The following is a 22,672-nucleotide window of genomic DNA, read 5'->3' as shown; positions in this document are numbered from 1 at the left end:
AGAGGTGGGCTCCCAATTGCCATGGAGCATCTTGGAGCCTTGCTGAGACATCAGAGCTCCCTCAAAACTCAGACCAGGAACGCGTCTCCACCCAATGCAGTTCAGTCAGCTGTTCAGCAGTTTCCAACACCTGCACTCTGACCCAAGCTTGCTCCACAGGCTCCCCTGTGGCTCCCAAGGCCCTCCTTAATCCAGCAGGGCTTTGGTGCTTCTAGTTCCCCACACAGCCAGGGCATCTCCTGCCTTGGAGCCACACACTCTGCCTGGCCCCATCTTCTTTCCCTCCTTCTTTACCTGGTGTTGGCTCCATGCCACTTCCTCCCTGACTCCCCAGACCTGAGTGAGCTGACCCCAGTGTGCTCCACAGCTGTGGTGCTTGCCCGCCATAACTGACCATGTCGTTATGTAGCAACATTTACATGGCACTAGTGTGCGCCAGGCACCATCCTAAAAGCTTCTCACATATTAACACATCAATGTGTCTTCTGGCTGGTCTCACCCTGGACTGCATGGTACAGTGTCCAGCATTTGATGCAGTGCTTGGCCGCGGGAGGCATTAATAGACGTTGGTAGAAGGAAGGAAGGAAGGAAGGAAGGAAGGAAGGAAGGAAGGAAGGAAGGAAGGAAGGAAGGAAGGAAGGAAGGAAGGAAGGAAGGAAAAAAAAGGAAGGAAAGAAGGAAAGAGAGCATGCTGTAAGGGTCCCTCACTCTTCTAGCCAAGCCTTGAAACCTTAAGACAGGAGACACTGCTCACAAACAGGGCCGTAGAAGAGCGATTCAGACGTGAGGTCCTTGGAGAGAAATGTGCACATTTATTGGCCACCTACTTTGAGACAGATATTTAATACTCACAGCAACAACTCTGTGAGATAAATACTGTTATTATTGCCATTCACAAAATGAGGAATGGGAGGCATCGTGGTCTTGCTAATGTACCCAAGTGCCAAGAGAAGTGGGAAACGGCAGGTCTGCACTGAGAGCCCAGGGAGGCCTGCAGACACGAACATGAATCCAAGGAACTAACAGATACAACACCACCAAAACCATCAAGCCGCGGGGCTGCATGGACTTGGGCTGGGGATGGGCAAATGGTGAGATCCAAGCCTGAGTCTCACTTTCAAACTTCCAGGAAAAAGCAGGAGAGAGTGCTACCACTCCTGTTCCTCACAAAGGGAAGCCGGTGACTTCACTGGAAAAGACCAGATGGTATGATGGAGGAAGCATCATAGCAAAGACATCCTCCACCCAACCCTGTCTGCTGACCACATTCAGTGATGCCCAGAGTGGCATGGTAGGTTGGAGTTCTGCAAGGGACAGCTTTGCTCTTTGTGTGTTTGGTGGAGAGAGGGATTGTCCTACTAGAGTTCAGAATTTTTCTGGCAGCCTAACTTTGTAGACTGATAAAGCTTCCCCAAGTTTTTTCTAAAGCAAAATTTCCCAGCTTTGTTCTAATCACAGATATTTTTGGAAATTCAATGACCTCTTCTCTCTTTCCCACAGAGCACATCTGCTCACACACACAGACACCATCGCACACAATATGACCCTGATTTTGTCTGTTCTCTGAAGCCCCAATCAGCTTCATTCCATTGTCTTATCATTTCTTTAAATCAGTCCTGCTGCTCCAGCTAGGTTGAACATCATTCCGGACATGGGGCAAAGGTTTATATTCAATGGAAGGCAGTGGGTGGGAGCACATTTCCAGATTAATGCTCCCAACCCAGAGCTGTGTGTGCTATGTCCTCACCCTTTCCTGGGACGGGACCCTTTCTGACACCTCTGATCTCTCTCTGTCTTTACTGGGCAGAAGGCAGGAGGACAACAGAGGGCAGGGCCTCAGTGGGTGGGGCCAGGCCCCTGAGCCGCAGCCTCACCCCACACCCTCCCCCTGCCATGCTAGCATGTTGCTTGATTCCCCCTCCGGTCCTCCCTTGGTAGGCATTGCTCTCATCTGCAGCATTGGCATGGAAAATTCATGCTAGCCTGAGATGAAATCCGAGCAGAGAGGCAGGAAGGACACAGGTTAGAAAGGGCGAGAAATACAGAGAGGTACACACAGAGACGCTCAAGAGACACACTCAGGCTGTGCTTGAGTCACTCAGACCATCAACGGGAGGGAAGAGAAAGGAAGAGGAGAAAACCCTAACATCAAAAGGCCCCAATCTTGGCCTTGGTCTCCCCAGCAGCATCACAGTTTCCATTCTCGCCAGGCTGTCCCGCATCCTTCCTCATCGGCTTCACTCCCCAAATGTGTTGCCCTGAAACCTCGGCTCCTTCTGCCCCTTTCTGTGGCTGGGACCCCTGGCTGAGCCTCAGCTCAGCCCCCAACAGAGGCCAGTCCCTTAGACACCATCCTCTATGTCTCATCCTGTGTCCCCTCCAAGCTGTGAGGCTTCCCCTAATCCCTGACCCCAAAGAGACTCTCCTCCCTGGGGTCTGACTTTGGGACTGAGTGAATTCCCACCACCACCCCAACTCCACCACTACCTTGAGTCACTTGCAGGGAGACCAACGTGGGCGGAGAACCCAGCTGTGCACTCAAAACAGCCAAAGGCCCAGCCCTTCCTGCGAGCCAGCCCCTCGGCCACTCGGCGGCAGCCTTTCCCCTCCTCAGGGAGGGAAATCCCTCCATGCAGCCCTCCTGTGCTTGGAGCTGTGACTCCACACACTCATGAGCCCTTGGGTGAGGGTGCATGCTCAGGACAGCAGCCTGGCCGGCCCTGCCCCTGCTTCCTGCTAGGGTCATGAGCTGGGGAGGGCCCCCTGGGCCGTAGACCCACTGCAAGCCTCCAGCACTGGCTGTTGTCCCCTGGCTCTGCAAAGTAGCTGGAGGATGGCTGGCCCTAGCAGGCCTGCTTCGATATCACAGCCAGAGGTCTCTGGAGTGCCTTGGCTACATTTAGATCTGTGGGAGACCCCAGGAGGAAGCCCACAAGGACCAGCAGGTGCTGCACTACACTTTCTCTGCAGGAATTCTCCGGGATCTCATGCAAGGAGGGGGAAGCTTGGCACCCACAGGAGAGTCACACGGGGCTGAGGTGGGGCTATGTGGGGCAGGCCCCCTTCCAACCTGTAGATTTGCTGAGGCCATAATAGGCAAAGTTCTGGCCAAATCTGGCTTGACCCCCTCTGACTGCTACCACCAACTGCACGAGTCTGGCTGGCTGCCTCCCTTGAACTGTCCACACTGTGTAGGGTCAGAGAGCCAGAACACAGCCCTTGCTGCTGCCTAAAGCAGAGAGCAGAAGGCAGAGGGCTACCTCCAGAGGGCTTGCTGAGATGCAGGGGTTTTCCATAGCCTCCACCTGTGTAGCTTCCATGTGTGGTCAGATCAGCCACTGACCATGGGAGCTTTTCCTAATTTGCACAAGGCCACTCTAAGGGCTTTAGATTCTAGAGTTTCTGCTTTCTCCCTGGTGCCCCATGTGGACCTGGTACTCTGTGCCTCCCTGACAAAATAGTGGGCTCCAGCCCCCTCACAGCTGCTATTCCCATCTCAGGCATGCATCACACAGATTGCTCTGTAAGTGGCTCTCCCAACAGCAAGGAGCCCTCTGCAAGAGTGGATGGCCCTCTGTCTTATGGACCCCCAGAAACATGGGAGGGCAGCCACCCCAGTTCCTGGGGAGGAAGATGGCAGGGCTGCTCTACACAAGCTGAGATGAGCTATTTTGGAGAGCGCTGAAGGCACGGCCTAGCTTTGCCCCATCTCACTTGGAATCTGACCTGCTGAGAGCCCATCCCCAGCATCCAGGCCTCTCTGAGCTGTCCACCTGTTGGGTCCACCCTCGATGGGGGACTGGCACTCTTTGCCACCCTTATTTGGGCAGAATCGGGCTGTGGGATTCCCAGTTGTGGGCCAGTAGGCGTGCGTGCACTCAGATGTCGTTCTATAAGTATTTGAACTAAAAATAGGGAGAGGCTGCCCTAAGTATTTGTCAATGATGCCTGCCCATAGTCATCTTGGGACTTAAATGTTGCTGAATGGCTCCTAACTTTAGAGCTCATGAATTCCAACATTCTCAGCTAGAGGAAGTGGCTTCAAATGTCTAGGATAGGCTTCCTAGTCTCTTAACAGGGCTCACACATGTAAATAAAGAGCCTGCAGGGTGTTCCCTGGGGCCCCAGGGCCTAGGAGAAATCAAAGAGCAACCAAAGACCTAAGTCCCCCATGAAGGAGCTCACAGAGTGACCAGGGAGACAAGATTTACACTGAAGAAAAGATCAGAGTGTCACAGGCAAAGCTCAGCACCTTCCCCAAGCCTCAGTCTCACAAGCTGGAGGAAGTGGGAACAGAGTGCAGGGTGGACACTGGTACATGGCCTGCCTTCCTCCCCTGACTAGCACCTCGGTTTTCCTCTGAGCAACCAGAGGCCCCACAACCAGAACTCCAGCCAACCCTATTCACTGGGGAAAGGGCTTGCTCCACCTTCGAGCCTCTCTGTGGGGATCTGAAACTTCACTATGACCCCACGATGGGTAGGAGGGAAGGATATTTGGAACCAGGAGATCTGAGTCCCCATTCTGCCACCCATTGCTCAGCCAGTGGCCTTGGACCAGACACAACATGGCTCCCAGCTCAGTGGCCCCATTGCACACAGAGCATGGCTGGACAAGTCCTCGGAAGGAGTGTGTGCACAGAGTGAGGTGCAAGCAACAGCTGTCCTTCCACAAACAAGCATGCCACCACCTGAGATGGGCATCTGCCACTTTCCTAGGGGCCGTGGTCAAAGTGGGGAGCCAAGCACACTGGGAGGCACTCCACGTGACTCCCATAGGACTGGCTCCAGGGGAATGTGTGAACCCTGCCTGACCAATTAGCATATTTCTTCTTCCTGTCAACTGTGATTGGTCGACAGGTGGGGCAGATGATCCAATTCAGATCAGTGACACCCAACTCAGGGCCTCAGGGGAAACTGAGAAGCAAGAATGTCTTCTGGAGCTGAGAGCTATAGGGCCGAGGGAGGCCTGAGTTTGCCCACTGCAGGGAACCTGCAGACTGAAATCCCTGCTGAAGAAGGTTGAGCCCAGACCAAGTCCTAAAGATACTTTGAAGCCTCTGAATCCAGCTGTGCCTGAAGCACTTCTCCCTGGACTTTTGAGTCACCTCAGTAAGGAAATTGCTTCTTTTTCTTACTCTTATGTGAGCTCAGTAATTGTCATCTGCAATCAGAGGAATCCTAATGACTCTGGTGATGGGTCCTGAGAGGGCATCACTGGAGACTGGGAGATGGGAGCAGAGAAGGCTGGCTGTGAAGGCGGAGCTATGCCACACAGTCCCACACAAGCCGGCCTGGGACCTGCGAGTCATGCAACATGCATGGCTCCAGGCCTCTGCACAGGCTGCTGCTCTCTTTGCTGCAATGCCTTTCCCTCATCCCTGTGGAAAGTGCTTATTTATCCTTCAAAGCCACTCCTCTGAAAGTCCCCCTTGCTCTCATTGGTCCAGGATCACCCCTTCCATGCATCACACTTCTCCCCTGCACTGTTGGCCCCAGTCTGCAGCTTGCTCTATGGCATGAAGGCCACAAAAAACCCAGGGGAAGCTGTTTCTCCCAAGAGCAAGATGATGCGTGAGTACTAGACTCTTCTCCTGGGGGATGCCGGGAGAGGTGGATGGGAGAAGTCTGAACTGAGTATTAAACCAAAAGTGGCTTGAAGAGATAAGATCTAGTGTAAGTACTGAGTGGTACGGAGCTTAGGATCCAAGTACAGTTCAGCCACAGAGAGACAACGGGGGCAATAGCATTTCCTCTGTTGCTCTGAGACCATGTACACTATGATGGTTCCATCTTTCAGCCCGCTGTGAGCCTTGGAGGCCCGGCTGGCACATCATGGCACCCAAGAGGCTCAGAAAAGAAACCGGATGTGTAGAGTCAAGGGAGACAGCCCAGCTATGCTTCACACAGCAGATTGATCCTGGGCTTCCCTTTTTTCATCTGAAAATGGGGATGCAGGACCCTGACATATAGAAGACTCGCCAGAGACAAATCCTGCCTTTCTGTTCATTTATCCTGTGACACCCTGCAATGTCAGTGGACCCTGGGGTCAGACTGAAACACAAGGTATACTTTTTTAAATTTAGCTCTCTTGGGTGGTGTGGGTGCTGGCAGGCCCTGCCCCTGCCTCAGGGCTCACAAATGGGTCCGCTTCTCAGGCACTCCGTGGGGCTGTTTGAAAGTGGAAATGAAGCACACCTACCCCAAGTGCAATAGCACCTGTTCAGCCCTCTCTCAAGCAGAATGCAGGGGCATAGGTGTGTGGGCCTTGGCTACACAGTCCTCCTACTTCCAGCATCGCTTGGCTCCTGCCAGAGTCTAGAGCCTTCTAGATCAAGACTTGCAGAAATCTCAGAGTTTCCATCTCAAACCCCGGAACCACCTGAGATTTCTCTTCCTCAATCACCCTCCAGTCTTATCAGAGCATGACTCTAAACAGGACGTCGGCCGACCCCTCCCATATCTGTTTGTGGTCCTTGCTTTCTGTGAAAGGAACTAGGCTTGAGCAGAACCCAAACCTACCTGGCAGAGCTGTACAAAAAGGACACACAGGAAAAGGGAGTGCAAAGCAGTGGTGGGGTGGGGGGAGGCGAGGGGGACTCTGGGAGCTTTCAGACAACTCCTTGATTTCCATGGACTGCTCCCCCATCCACAGAAAGACAAGAAGCCTGGAGTCAGAGCAGACCACTTGCTTGGCAACTCCAGCTCAGGACCCCTGAGCCCCTGATGCTAAGGTTTCTGGAAGACAGGCAGTGATTGAGGAATTCCACACACGGCAGTCCCTGCTAATGCATGAAAGTACAATGATTAGCCAGCCAGGTGGGCCAAGGCAGGCACCTAACCCAGCCTAGGGGTGTCACAGAAGCTCCCCTGGAGATACCATTATTTAAATTAAAAACAAAAGGACCAGTTAGAGCTAATAAAGTCTCAGTGAGGTGGTAGCAGGGACTGGAATGGAACGTACCCAGACAGGGATTGTGACCAAGCAGAGGACAAGGTACAAGCAAAGGTCAGGTGATTCAAGAAGGTACAGAGGGCTTGAGAGCTAAAGAAAGAAGCTGAGCAGGGACAGAACAGCTGGGGATACTGGCGTAAGATGTGGCTGGCATTGTGGACAGATAAGGTTTTCAGACAAGCAGAGAGGAGAGTCCCGTGGCCACTCTGCTCCCAGAGGTGGGAGTGCTTGGCCACTCATATCTTGCCTGCTACAATGCCCCTGTGCCTTTTCTCCTCGACACACGCCACCCTGGGCAGAAACTAGAAGCAGGAGGCCACGGAGGGCCACACAGAAGCCACCCCAGGCTGAGATGCACCAGGGAGCTTGCCTCTAGCTTCCAGAAATAGCATCATAATTAAGAGGGAAACAATAACAGTCGGTGACCAGGAGGTATCAAAACTGGTGCCCGCTTTGTTTTTCTTGAGCAATCTTTCCTAATTAATTCTTAAAGATTCACACAGTGGGATTAAAACACTCAGCTTACAGAAGACAAACTGATCAATAACTTTTCAGGCTAATGGAGGGGTGGAGGCGGGGAGTTGGCCTGGGCCTTAACCAGGGCTAAGAGCTCCTCCAAGGGGGTAGGGCCCCCCGGGTGTCCCGGGTCCATTCTGACCAGGTGTGGTGACACATGTGAGCACTGAGCCACACCTGGGAAGGGGCTGCTGAAGCCTTGAGGAAGACACGGATTTCTGGAACAAGGAGGAACTTGAGGCTGTCATGATTGGGTGGACAGTGGTATCCAGGGAGGGCCAGATCAGAGGCCTCACAGCCGGACACCTAAGTGACCCTATTCACTGGGGAAAGGGCTTGCCCCACCTTTGAGCCTCTCTGTGGGGATCTGAAACCTCATCATGACCCCCATGGCGGGTAGGAGGGAAGGGTATTTGAAACCAAGATATCTGAGTCCCCATTCTGCTACCCATTGCTCAGCCAGTGGCCTTGGACCAGACACAACACAGCTCCCAGCTCAGTGGCCCCATTGCACACAGAGCATGGCTGGACAAGTCCCTGGAAGGAGTGTGTGCACAGAGTGAGGTGCAGGCGGCAGCTGCCCTTCCACACGCAAGCACGCCACCACCTAAGACCGGCGTCTGCCACTTTCCTAGGGGCCGTGAGTGAAACAGGGAGCCAAGCACACCGAGAGGCACTCTGGGAAGGTGCTCAGGTCAGAAAGGAGGTAGTGCTCCCCAGCAAGGGCACAGGTCTCTGCTGTTATGAGAAGTGGCCAAGCCAAGGCCTCCCAAAGCCTGTACAATCCCAGCGAAGAGGGGCCTGGCCACTTGATGTTGGTGCTTCAGACCAGGACAGGCCTGTTTGCAGGATCAATTCTCAGGGCATGCCTTGCATAGAGAGCAGGGGAGGCTGGAAGCCGTGCAGAATAACTAATTAATGATGGTAAAGTATTGTGGAAGAGGAAAGCGTTGCATAACCGCTAAGTGGTGGGGTTATTATTATTCATGCAATATTCATACTGTGCTCTTCAGCCTCTGGGAAACATTGCTCTGGAGTCCTGAGGGACCTGACCGAGGGGAGTGCATGTCCAGGGAGCAGAGCTGTGGGATGACAGCTGTCCTGCACCACAGGGAAGGGGCCATGATGCTGCAGAGGAAACAGCAGCACATAGCCTAAACTGGAGCCCCTTAGTAAACCCATCGGCCTCCACTTACCATGACAGGCCATTTGTGAGCCCTGCGGGGCACTAGCATCCATGTTAGGAATCTCCACTCTAGTTAGTTTTTAAGGCAATTCCTGACATTTGCAGAGCCTAGAGCATGCCACATGTCTAAAGATTTAAGTTATAAATCAAGCCCCATGCACAGTCCAGCCAAAGTCCCCCTGACCCCAGGGCCCTGCAGTCCACTCTTCAAGGGTCCCTTCCAGAGGGGGAGGTGCAGCCCTGCTGCCTGCCCCCAGGGGAAGCAGGGTCAGATGGGTAAAGCAGAAGGAAGCCAGGCCTGGCCTGGGCCACCTGGAACCACAGACCCTCCAGGACCAAGGATGGGGTCTGAGTCATCAGACTCACCAGCAAGTTCCCTTACCCAAGCCCTGGCTTTTCTCCTAGAGCTCTGGGCAATGCTCAGTCCCCAAAGGAAACCACCAGGTGGAGGGGGGAAGTGCTGTTATCTGGGAATCTGGTCTTTTGGAAATTGAAATAAAAGCAGTTCCTCCCTCCCTCTCTAGTTCCCAGGGCAGCCACAAGCTGTGGTTTCCCCGACTCGGGTTATCACTTTTAGCTGCACTGAGCCGTTGCACACACACATCCCTCTCTCTTTGCCCGAGTGCTGACCTGGTTCCTAAACTCTCAAAACATTTCCTGACAAGATAAAAAAGAAAAAATTGTCTTTGCATTTGCATATATGTGTGTATGTGGGGTCCTAGAGCCAGTGTCAGGACAAAGGCCTCTCTTGGGGACAGTGGCCTCTTTTCATGGGAAAGCCCCAGGAACTGACATGACCTCTTCAGACTCGCATGCCTGAGCCTGAGTTACTGGGTCCGAGGAAGAGTCTCACAGCAGCATGGAGGGTGAACAGTCATTACAAATTGACCAAAGTGTCTTAATGTGTCACATGTGACTCAACAATCAGGGCTCATCTGCAGTTTGGGAGGATCTCTGTTCTTTAGGACTCTAGGGTTGGCTCAGGGAGCCCCGCCTGGGTCTGCTCAGCTACTCAGGGCTGTTGCCACACAGCCCTGGCCTGGCCTGTCCAACACTGTCTGCCGGTGGGGCTAAGCATGGGCTGGCCAGGAACTAGGATGGACACCAGTGTACTCAGCCACACACCTTGACCTCAGGCCACACACTGCTTGCCTCGGGGAAGTACTGTGAGAGATGGGTGCCCTGGGGCCTCAGAAGCCAACATGATCCTGCTGGCATGGCCTGGGACTAATCCAGCCAGCCTCCCCTCTCCTGGACTATCCATTTGCCTTCTCCTAGTAAGTCTCCCTGCCTCCAACCCATCTGGGGCACTGCAGCCAGGCACTCGTCCTGTAAGGCTGTTTAAAATCCTGCAGAATGAGGCCCAATGTCCTCCCAGGGCTCATCAAGCCCTCCTCTTTTGCTGGCCCATGTCACCTCTTGTTCTCCCCTCTTGCATAACCCCAGCATTCCGTGCTGCCCTTGCCCGGGGCCTCAGCAGAGGCTGTCCTCTCTTCTCAGGAAGCCACACCACCTGTCCCTTTCTTGCAGATAGGCTCCCGGAGGCTGATGTTTCACTTCGGGCAATAACTGACTCAAACAAGTGTTAATTACTGAGCAGGTTCTAGAGTGATGGCCCAGCAAGACCAGATCTCTCCCCTGACGGTGGTGATAGTACAGAGGGGAGTGGGAGTATCTCTATGGCCCTGGAGGGGAACAACATCATTCCATGCAAAAGAGACGACATGCGAGGAGGCTGGACAGTAACCTGATGGATGTTCCCCGAGACCAGGGAGCAGGCACAACAGGGGATGGCTTGTGACAGGGCTGGCTGGGAGGCCAGTGACACAGTAAACACTTGAGTATGTGCTGGCAGCAATGGGAAGCTGCTGAAGAATTTCACTTAGGTAGAGATGTAAGCAATTAGCATTCAACAAGACTCTTCCTCCAGGAAGCCTTCCTGAATACTCCAGTTTGGATCAAGAGCTTCTCCTTTTTCTTCTGTGCATCCTTCATCTCAGTATTTAACACACTGCATTGCAACTGTCCCCCTAAGACTGTCAACTCCTCAGGTTGGAGCCTGACTTACTTATCTTCATGTGCCAGTAGACTTTGGTGAAAATCAATATTTGCTTAATCAAAGAGAAAGCTCTGGGTGTCTGTGAGTCCCAGTCCTCCGAAACAGCCTGTGGGTCCAACTCCAGGTCCTTCACCTCTTGCCCTGAAGAGTGACTTCTTGATTACATGGTCAGAGAGTTTGCAAAGGTGGGAGCAGAACTTGGCTGCAGCTGGGGTTCAGGCAGGAGTTCCCTGCCTGACCATCTGCTTCCCTCAGACAAGCAGGGGAGAGTAAGCCCAGTCCATCTCACTAAGAACCATTATCCAGTTATTTCATGGAATGAAATTTAATAAAGGGAGCAGTTCAAGCAATTGTTGGTGGATAAACAAGGGTCTAGGTGTGACAACAATGCTTATAGTGACTTTAAAGAGGAAGTGGAGATGTTTAATTTGGGAGCTAGCGAAAAGGTCTGCTGAGCATGTGTTGGCCTGGGGGGCTCGGCTTTGCAGCCGTCCAGCTGTGGCCCTCATCAGGGACTGAGGATCAGAGACTCCCCAGCAGGCACTCTGCCTACATCCCCACTCCTTCCTTCACCCCATGGGGAAGACCCCCTCAGGGGCCTCTAGAATCAAGACTGTGTGTCTGAGAGAGGTTTGCCAGCCCAGGGCCCCTCCCCAAAGAGCATTACTCCAAATCACCTATCCCCCAGAACTCATTTCAGACTTACTTTTCTGGAAAGATGAAATAGGTTTACTTTTCCCTATTCCTCTAAGTACAGCTAAAACCCCTAAATATTATATTAAAAAACAAATATAAAAAGACCCCCAAAAATAGAGAGAAGAAGGCCGACTGGCTAGGGACCTTTGGAGCCCAGGAATAACAGGGCGGTGAATTTCTGAGTTTTCTTTTTGCCTCAGGTGTCTCAGATGGGAACGGGAGAAGCTGGCAACCCTGTAATGACACTGGGCACAGACACAGAAGCCCCAAGAAAAGCCAGCTCCCATGAGCCAAAGACTGGGAAAGGCTCAGCCTAGGAAGACAAGACTTTTAGGTGATAACCACTCCACAACGGTCAAACAGCACAGAAAAAACTGTGCCCTCACCCCAAGCCCCACCCTCATCAACAGAGGCCAAGTGGAGACCTGGACTTCCACGCTCATTGGTCAGTTATAAGGAGCCCCCACTCCCCAACGAGGGTGGTGTCAGAGGGTCACATGGGGAAGAGAGGCTTTCGTGCCCAATGAATGAAAAAGTCCCTGCCCCCAGGGGTGTCAGTGGAGACCCTGTGGGATCCTGCACTTCCACCCCCTCCTGGCAGTGACAAGGCACCTCTAGGCACCTTGCGCCAGTTAGGAAAGAGTCAGGACGTCCTCCACTGCCCAGCCACCACGAGGCTACCCCCGCCCCACAGTGTCAGCAAGGGACACATGGAGAACAGTGATGAGCCTGGGCACTCCCAGCCAGGTGCTATCTGCGAGGGCCAAAGGGGAGGCCCGCACAAGCCCAAGGCTGACGTTCCACTTAGGGCAATAATTGACTCAAACAAGTGTTAATTACTGAGCAGGTTCTAGAGTGATGGCCTAGAACCTAGCCTGCACCCCACCCCACAGTAACACAGAGCCCTTCTCCCACCAGGTGTCAATGGCGGCCAGAGACGATGTCAAGCTCCAACCCTCTAGCAATTATGAGGAAATGCCTCTTTTCTCCTGACGGAATGATATCTGAGGAGGCCTGTTAAAATTGAAGATTTCAATAAGTTTCAGAGTTTCATAACATCAAATCCAAAATGTTCAGGTTTCAGTGGAAAATTATTTGTCAAAGCAAGAATGAGGACAATCTCTATTTGAATGAGAAAAAAAAAATCAACAGATGCTATCACCTAGATGACACAGATTTAGAGTCATCTGACAGAGATGTCAAAGTAGCCATAAAAATGCTTCCATGATGAATTGTGAAAACTTCCTCAACGTCACAAAGAATATCTGCAAAAGCACCTACAGCTAAAATCAAACTTCATGGTGAGAAACAAAATACTTTTCTACTGAGATCAGGAACAAAGTAAGGATGTCTGCCGTCGCCACACCTGTTCAACCTAGTACTAACGTTCTTGTCGGCCTAGTAAGACAAGGAGAGGAAATAAAGGCACACCTTTCAGGAAGGAAAAAATAAGACCAACCCTATTTGCAGAGAACATGACGGTCAACATAGAAAATCTCAAGGGATCTGAAAAATAACTCCCTTTAGAATATGTGAGTTCAGCAAGGTGGTTGGATATAGTAAGATTAACATATGCAAATCAATGATGTCTCCGTATGCTCAAAATTATACACGGAAAGAAATACTTTAAATACAACACAGCTTACGATCACTCAAAAATTATGCAGGTGTGAGTCTAATAACACAACATTGAAGAAAAAAAATCCAAAATGATCTTAATAAATGGAGGCACGTACCGAGTTCATGGAAAAATACAACATGATAAAGATGTCAAATCTCCCCAGATTGATCTATAGGTTTAATGTAATTCTCATCAAAAGCCCAGGAAGACTGTTTTTGTAGATGTACAAAAGATTATTTTAAAATTCACATGGAAAGATAATGGAAAGAGAATTGCGAAAAATCTTTTTTGAAAAGGAAGAATAAAGTAGAAGGAATCACTCTACTCCCTTGAGACTTAATGTATTTACAGAAATCAAGACTGTGTGGGATTGGCAGAAGGACAGACACATCAATGGAAAAGAAAAGAGAACCCCAAATTAGCCCCACCCAAGTATGACCAACTGGGTTTTGACAAAGGAGCAAAGTATGTTCAATAGAGGAAGGATCATTTTTTCAACCAATAGTGCTGGACCAATTAGATATCCATAGGTTAAAAAATTACCTTGATTAAATTCATACTTTATACAAAAAAGAGCTCAAAATGGATCATAGATTTCAGTATAAAACATAAAACTATGTAAATTTTAGGGGGAAATCTTGAGAACTTAGGGTTTGGTGCAAACTTCTCAGACATGCTATCAAAAGCACAATCCATGAAAAAAGAAGATTAGTAAGTTAGGCAATTAAAATTAAACATTTTTGTTCTGTAAAAGACCCTGTTAAGAGGGTGAAAAGACAAACTATAGACTAAGAAAATATTTGCAGGCCACGTATTTGACAAATGACTCATATCTAGAGTATATAAAGAACTCTTAAAATTCAACAGTAAAAGAAAAAAGTAAGCAATTCATTTAGAAAATGGGCAGAAGTCATTAGGGGAATTCTTGCCCTATCAGGAAATGTCTCTTGCCTACCTGAGGTTTCAGCCTTTTCCTTGACCTTCTGCTGACTTGCAACAGACCCTGGTGTATTCGTTTTTTGTTACATTTGTAGAGATTTGTTTTGCGCAAAATAAAATGAATATACCAAAGATTCTTCCTCACTAAAATTCACACACCACATGATTCTGAACCATTGTCTTGGCAGGAACTTGGAACAGGGGAAAAGCTGTCAGGAAAGATTTTTACAAAGATCTCAGGAATTCAGACCCAAGGAATAAAGTGATGATTTTGACTTGTAAGATAAAAACGAATTTAATTCTCCTTACCCTGGCCTCTTCCATCTTTTCATTATAAATTAAGGGAGGAAAAAAAGACTCTGCTCCCTTCAATAACTCTGGCTCCTTCAGTGAAGAATGTTTTAGGCCCTGGAATGTAATTAAAGTGATATTGCATTTCTCTTATTATCAAGATTATAATAATACATAGATTTCAGCAGATGCTTGCCAACAGAATTAAAACGGAGATAGATGGCTGACATTTTAGATGGAATTAGAGTTCACAGGAATATTTTATATGACAGCTTTTGTAAAAGGAAGATGCAGACCTCTAATAAAATGCCTAGAAATTTCACCAGATATTTTCAATAGCTAGTCTTAGATCAATATTTTAGCAAAATTTAAAAATATTGATTGGTTGATATTTAAGTAGCAATTTATTTAGAATTGTGACAACCATAATCCAAAACCTAGTTTTAAGTTTTTTTAGTCATGATAGCAAAAATACATCAGCCTTCCTCAGGCATCCCGTGCCTCCAAGTGTGGACACCTGAGAAGGACAGCGTTAGCCATGCAGTCTTCTGGAAGGGAGTGGATAATCTGAATCGAATCACCAGGGGCTATCAGGCAAACCCCACGATGAGGAATGTTCTGTGAGGAAAAAAGTGGGGTTCGAAAGCTGTGTGCTTCAAAAATATCTTTATCATAAAAGACAAACAGAGGCTCGGGGCTGTACCAGATTAAGGAAGGCTAATGTGACACAGTCGGTCACCCCTGCCATACCCCTCCTAGATTGGGTCCTGGCCTGGAGGCAAAACCAAGACTGGAAGGGACATTACTGGATCCATTGAAAATATTAGAATATGATAAATAGATTATATAAAAGTATTTTGTCAACAGTAAATTTCCTAAAGTTGATGATTATACTGTGGTATATAAGAGTATCTCTATTCTTAAGAAATAAACACTGATGTATTTAAGGGTTAAAGGAAACCCCATGGTATACACAATTTACCTCAATTGTTTCAGGAAACAAATCGTGTGTGTGCGTGTGTGTATGTGGAGAGAGAGAAAGAGAAAGAGGCAATATATTATCAAGCAAATAAGATAAATTATTTAAAATAGGCAGTCATATGGGTGTTCTTTGTACTATTTTTATTCTTATACTTTTCTTGAGAGTTTGAATTATTTTGAAACGAAAAAATTTTTTTTAAAGTTAAAAAGTCACTTCAGTTTTTTCAATGTCCTTTTTATTCTTGACTAAGAGTCAGTTTGGCATTAGAGCTAAAAATTCAGCTTTGGAGCATTAAAATGCCTCAGTTTGAATCCCAGCTGGGCCACTCACCTGCTACTTTAACCTATCAGTGCCTCAGTTTCCTTGTCTGGAAAAATGGACATGACTACGATAAAAGTATCTGCCTTGGGGCTGAGAAATGAACAGGGTCCACATGGGAGTGCTGAGAGCAGCCCTGGCCCATGGTCGGCTCTCAGGAAGTGAAATTTTATCACACTTTCAAGGAAGGAGTGTTACATGTAAGAGGAAGTGAATTAAAGGCCAAAATGATTCTAGCAACAACACTGACAAGCAGTAGATATTTCACCTGCAAGCTATCAAGATTAGTCAGTTATAGCAAATAAAACAGTGTGGCATGATTCAAAGAGAGACAGATGCAAAAAGTGGCACAGAAGATGAAGCCCATTAATGGTTCAGACATATTAAACGGGTACAGAATAGGCATAGAATATGTTTGCAATATAGAATCATTGCAAAGCAAAGAAAAGAAAGATTATTACACAGGTGATATTGCAACAACTGATGTCCCATATGGAAAACATTAAAATTAGATCCTTTCTTTAGGCCATAAATAAAAATAAATTCCAAATAAATTAAAGACCTAATCATAAAAAATGCAACCATTTTAAAGTAAAAATAATTTTTTAAATGTTTCTTAACACAGAAAAACCAAACACACAAAAAGGAAAAGACCAATACATTTGATTATATCACGTTGAAAGACTTCTCACGGCAAAGGATGCCACAAAGATAAAAGATAAGCAACATACTGAGAGAAGATATCTGCAACACATGAAACATACAAATAATTAATATCCAGAATACTACATGAAAGACCAATAATCAAATACAACTTGGGAGAAGGGTATATAAAATGAGATATCTACAGAAAAGGAGAATGGGCTGTCTGATAATGTAGAGAAAGTAGTTATTCTCAGTAGTAATTAGGAACACACAAACTAAAATAAAAACTTTGAGATAAAATTTTATACCTCTCTGATATGTCAAGAATTGAGAAGTTGGGCAGTATCAAGTATTACTGAGTATGTAAGGAAACAGATATGCCCACAACCCCGTGTTGGAGAGCAATTTGGCCATATCTGATAAAAGGAGAATTGACACATTTCCTTTGCCAGGGGTGTCTGCTATAAAAATAGCTGCAGGTGGGTTCCACGAGGCAGGGCGAGAGGGCTCATCGAAGCATCAGCCATCAGGCTGCAAGTTAGAGACAACCTAAATTCTGACAGTATGGGAATGGATAAATAAACAGATAAATGACAGTGTTTCTGTGGAAACTTGTAGAGTATTTGGGATGAATGCATTTGACCCATATTATCAGAATGGGTAGATAATGCAACTTATTAACTATGCTATGGCAGATTCTTGCAAAGGTTTTAATACCTGCAAAGCAACCCAGGAAGGAAGCATAGCCAAGCCTGGGGTGCCTCTCCCTTCGGGGGAGGGAGAAAAACAGGAGGAGGAAGAGAGCCGAACTCCATCTCTTATGTTCTATTTCTCTGATGGATATATTGATTTAGCTACTTACCTTTAAATATATATCTAGAAAAAAACTTAACATTTGGTAATTCAGGGTGTTGGCTCCATAAATGTCTGTTACATTAATCTACATGTTTGAAAAATATTTAAAGAATACTCAAACACTGTTTCTTTAAAAACTTTCTACCTACTCTGTGTGGGAAAGAGTGACCTGGCTTCTCATCCCAGGGTCCCCCCCCCCGGTCATACTTGGGATCCTGGATGTCATAGAGGGACTAGAGAGAGAGTGCCCCATGCCCCCCAAGGCCCCTGAGGCACAGTCCTCATACACCCTGGATGACTGGCCTGGTCACCCACCTTCAAAGACCCCCATCTGCCGGCAGATTGCACTAAACAGTGCTCTAGGCCCTTCTCCAGTGAATAAAGGGGAAGCCCAACATTTTATTCATTTGCTTTCAACAGGCTGTCATGTTTGCTTTTTGTTCACAAACATTTACTTACTGGAATTAACAACATGTACAATCATTATGAAAAATACCAATACAGAGAAACTAAGATGCTATATAAATCTTTTTCCTAAGAATAGTAAAAGATAGCCGGGTGCGGTGACTCACGCCTGTAATCCCAGCACTTTTGGAGGCCGAGGTGTGCGGATCCCCTGAGGTCAAGAGTTCAAGACCAGCCTGGCCAACGTGGAGAAACCCCATCTCTACTAAAAATACAAAATTAGCCGGGTGTGGAGGCACACGCCTGTAATCCCAGCTACTAGGGAGGCTGAGGCAGGAGAATCACTTGAAATTCCATCTGAAGAAGAAGAAGAAGGAGGAGGAGGAGGAGGACGAGGAGGAGGAGGAGGACGAGGAGGAGGAGGAGGAGGGATACTAGGAACCATTTGCTTTATTTCTTTCCAGTCAGTTTTTGGATAGATAACTAAACACATGCAAATTATTACTACGGAACTCTAACCTGTAACTATCACTTCATCACTTCTGTTTCATCCATGTCAGTTCATAGAAAGGCATGTCTTTCAACTAAATATATTGGGTATTGTTGGAAATACTGAAGCATAATTAACTTAGTCAAATTCCTACTGATAGTCACTTGTTTCTGGTTTTCACTACGGTTTCAGCAGTGTTGAATAATATCCTGTGAAATATTTCGGGAGGCTTTTACCCTATTATTTCATTAGGTTATATTCCTGGAGGTGGAATTTCTGGGTGAAGGGCTATGAACATCTTACATTTTGCTTACATTGACACCCAGATTTTGCCAAATTGCCCTCTGGAGAGAGTGAATAAATGAGTTTCCTCATATCCAATAGTGAGTGCTCACCACGCTTCATATCCCATGCTAAGTGTTTTAAATGTGGTAATAGATTTCATTTTCCCAATAGTCCGATGACGTGTCCCCATCCTACAGATGAGAAAACTGAACACAGAGAGGATGAATTCTTAGTCCAAGTTTTCCAGGCTGGTAAATAACAGAACAGGGATGAACATTCAGGGAGTCTAGCACTGGATACCCGCTCCTAACCACTGTGTACCTCCACCAATAGTATATGAAAACACAAACGTGCTGTGATGCCTTGGCCCAGTGATTAAAACCTTACCTATAAAATGCAGGTAACTGTGGCACCTATTGCACAGAGTTGCTGTGGGGACCAAATGAGCTCATGCAACATCTTTAGCAGAGCACCCAGCACATTGACACACTAAAAAATGCAAGGTGTTGTTAGTTCTATTATTATTTGTGAGACTGGACATTTTTAAGTTTCATTGTCTGTAATTCTTCAATGAATTGCCTGTTTATATAATTTGCACATTTTTCACTGGATTTCTTAAATTTAACTTCCTTTTCTTCTACCAGGGCAGACTAGTTTGTTTATCTAGATAGGTCAAAAGCAGAAATAAGAGTTACAACTTCTCTTACCTTCCACCACATCTCCAGGCAGGCACACTGCGTCTAACCACCATGCACACTCTTAATTGCTTCTTGCTGGTTCCTGCCATCCCCTCACAGTCACTGCCAAGGGCCCGTTTCCATGTGTAAAATGATGGATGTTGTGATTGTCTGTCTGTCTGACGTGCTGACTCCCAGAGGCCAAAGTCTTTGCTATCCCCTGCTTAGTGCGGACTTTAGATGGAAACCTGCCCACAGCACTAACTTTGCCCGCATTCAGGATACAATTGGTAATTAACATTTGGTAATTCAGGGTGGTCTGAATTATTGGTCTGGAGACACAAGATTTAATCTGGAGACAGACTGCTTCCCATCGAGTCTTGGCCCAGTGCAAGTTCTGCGAAGGAACATCTTTGTATATATGAGGGACATGTGCTGCCTTTTTAGGAAACAACAGTTAATGTCAGAGGGGATTTTGTAAAGCCACATGTCTCTCTCCAACTCTGTCTGTCTCCATCTATGCATATTTCCAGCCATCTCTCTACATCTCTGTCTCTCTCTCTCTCTCTCTCTCTGTCTGAGTTTCTTCCTCTCTGTCTACTTCTCTGACTTTATATTTCTCTCTCTTCATTTGGCCCTAATTTTCTTTTATCTTTGCCTCTCTCCTTTCTCCTTTCAATGAATGCATTAAATATAATTTTTAAAAACAAAGATACCTCTGAGTAGCAAAGAGTCTGCTTCACTGCATGAGAGTTCTGGTTCAACGTTAACTGTATAGCAGCATCTACAGGCCTACATGTTCTCATTCTATGTCAGTATTTTGATTTGACTTAATTAAATTTAACTTAATTATCTCACAATCCCAAAAAGTAAACATGATTATCTCCTATCTCATTGGTTCAGAAAGTTAGAGAGTTTTGGAAGCTTATTCCAGTTTATTGGCAACGGAGCCACAGTTTACACCCAGATGTTTCTAGATCCCAAGCCTGAAGCTCCGTCTGCCATGACCCTTCCTATTCTCCTTTAGCCCAGAAGCATTTGTAAGTTGCAGCTGGAATAAGACAAACAAGATCATTGCCTACTACCAGATCAAAGTGAGAAACGTCATCTGTGTAAAGGGACAGAGTTATGCTTTAGGAATCAAGCCCCAGTGGGCTAAGGCTCTCCCACTTTTCTGCCTACTGAGGTCCCCCAGTCCAGAGATCCCCACAATCCCCACTTACCCAGGAGGAAGAGGATCCTCAGCATGCTGACCCCCAAGTTCATGTTGGCGCTCTGCTCTGCTCCTGGCTCCTGGCTCCTGGCTCCTGGCAACGCAGGCACAATGAGCCATGTGACCCAAGGCTCCGGGGAGAGGACAAGGCCCACGTGACTGATGGGGAAGGAAACCGCTGCCACAGCCAGCAGGCTGTTCAGTTCCTCTCAGCCTCTCTGAATACAGGGCTGAAGGAAGCCCCTGTCGTCCTGGCCTCCACCAGAAGCTGGCTGTGATTAGGCCCACTGCACACGCTGGGGTATTATACCCAGTGTTCTCTCCTGTAAACCTCCCCACAGAGTGTGGGAACAAAGCACAGTAAGGTGCGGTTTCTTGCCCAACGACCCATGCTAGTAAGTCTCAGAGAGGAATGTGGGCAAAGCCGATCTGCCCTGCAGTCCAGACCTTGCAGTAGCCTCTGCGTTGGAGCAGGAACAGGAAATGCCCCTCCAGCCAATAGTCCAGCTTGGTCACTGTTTTTGTGCCATGGGCGCTTCTGAGTCTAGGAATGCCTATCACTCTCTTCTCAGAATAAGATTTTTAAATCCCCAAACTAAAATAGATAAGGATCATAACAGAAATTAGTAGTATTAACACATAGTTATCAAAATATTTTGTTAAACTTGCAACATAGAAATATACATGCTTCTTTACCCACACAGTAAATAGCAAGATCTGGCAGCAGATGAAACAGCTACCACCATCTCGACATGGTGATAAATGGAATCGATATTGAGAGATACCTGTAACAGCTGGAATGTAGATGGAAAGACCTGTGATTCCTACCAGGAATAAAGTTACTGGGTGGTAATATTGCTGTGGTTCTTTCACCACATTACTATTAGAAGAAGATGCTAAATGTTCCTTAGAGGTTAGAGAACAGAGATGTAATTTTTTTCCCATCCAAGTTTACAGGCCCCACGTCCAGGTCCCTAGCCTGGAGGAACCTTGGTAGTCACACAGGCTCAGCCAGCAGACTGAGGGCCACGTGCTCCTGTACTCCTTTATATCTACACGTTGTCACAATGCTTAGCTGTTCAGCCACCAACTCAAATGCACAGGAAATGTCACTTTTTAAAATATAAATCAACTTAATGACAAATCTTGAGTCCCCCACCCAACTGAGCTGGCAGAAATTGAGCTCTTTTCATTCTTGGGCTCCCTCAGTCAAATCCCTGACAGCAGCAGCCAACACCATGAGCACTTGCCACTGTGCCCAGTGCCATCCTAGCATGTGACCTGTCCGAGTCCACGCAGCAGTAAATGTGAGAGCTGGACTTGAAACCCAGGCCTTTGGCTGGCAGCCTACGCCCCTCAGGCTGCATGTGCCCTCCGTGCACAAGCACACCCCCTGCCGAGGTCCAGCCAGAGGCAGTCTGATTGCCCTGCTGCCACAGATGCCCCCTGAGTCCTTCTACATGGCTGCTCTGGTTCCTTCTGAGTTTCACATAAATAATGGACATGAGTGGAGAAGGCTGGTCATGAGAGAAGCAATTGGCTTCATTTGGGTGCCTTCAAGTTCCATCTGTCCACACTTTATTTCATGAAATTAAGATCAGTCTCCACCTGCACCAAGAAACATACTCTCTTATTTCTCCTGGAATATGTGGAGTTTTCTTAATTTTGCCTCAGTTCATGAGAACATGTGTAAGAAAAATATGTCACTTTCCTCTAAGTGTATTGAAAGAAAATGCCAGTGCAGACCCAATGATCTGTAGACAGTGGCTGGAGACAGCAGAGCTACATTCAGGCCAGGCCCAGGGCTTCTAGCCACACCAGGCAGGTCCATTTTTATGTGAAATCACTAAGATTCAAATGTCGTCAGAAACTGATTTGAAAATACTTTTGCATGGGGTAAGTCGATCTAAACACTAGCGTGAACTTCTGCTCCCAAACACCTCTCCAAATGTCCTTGGGAGCTCAACCCATCCTACATACTCTCAGGAGGGGAAGCATCTGCAGCTACTTCTGCTTTCACTCTGCCATAGCCTCCAAGTCTGGAAAATGCAGTCTGCTCCCCGCTCGGACAGGCAGAGGCTCAAAACACCCCATAAGCTAGAATCTCATGAGATGCCCTGGCACCCAGCCGCGGCACCTTGGCAAGATGGTTGTGTGTCTTCTCGGTATGACACGATGCACCCAGAGGAGCGGGTGCCCCACCCCGTACCCCTGTAATGAACGCCCAGTTCTGACCGTGAGGCTGCTCCTGTCACTGGTGTAGGATGGTAGCACTGACTTGGGAGCTTGTGAGGGCAGGGCCCAGAGCACCTGGCCTAGCACCTGACACAGCGCAGGCTCCCAGCGGTGTTTGTTGAATGAAGAATTCAATTCACCCATCTACTTAGGAGGCTGAGGCAGGAGAATCACCTGAACCCGGGAGGCAGAGGTTACAGTGAGCCAAGATTGAGCCACTGCGCTCCAGCCTGGGTGACAAGAGTGAAACTCTGTCTCAAAAAAAAAAAAAAAAAAAAGAAAGAAGTCACTTTAATTCACTTTCT

The 22,672-nt window shown here is 47.7% G+C and overlaps 1 protein-coding gene across 15 annotated transcripts in view; it reads right to left on the bottom strand.

Annotated features, from left to right (window-relative positions):
* Positions 1-20,248, bottom strand: part of TMEM273 (transmembrane protein 273) — a 33,781-nt gene extending 13,533 nt beyond the window's left edge. For 14 of the 15 annotated variants that reach the window (XM_050805381.1, XM_050805371.1, XM_050805380.1 and 11 more), the window contains exon 1: positions 20,143-20,246. In XM_050805381.1, the coding sequence (XP_050661338.1) occupies positions 20,143-20,185 (43 nt within the window). In that variant the 5' untranslated portion in view covers positions 20,186-20,246. Of the gene's footprint in view, positions 1-20,142 lie in introns of all 15 variants that reach the window. The other variant, XM_050805374.1, reaches the window with a different exon arrangement.
* Between the last annotated feature and the right edge of the window lie 2,424 nt (positions 20,249-22,672).

The sequence above is a fragment of the Macaca thibetana genome, chromosome 9 (genome assembly GCF_024542745.1).
Source record: "Macaca thibetana thibetana isolate TM-01 chromosome 9, ASM2454274v1, whole genome shotgun sequence".
In the NCBI taxonomy this organism is placed as follows: Eukaryota; Metazoa; Chordata; class Mammalia; order Primates; family Cercopithecidae; genus Macaca; species Macaca thibetana.
The sequence above is the reverse complement of the archived record's forward strand: the minus strand, read 5'-3'. Positions and strand labels throughout refer to the sequence as shown.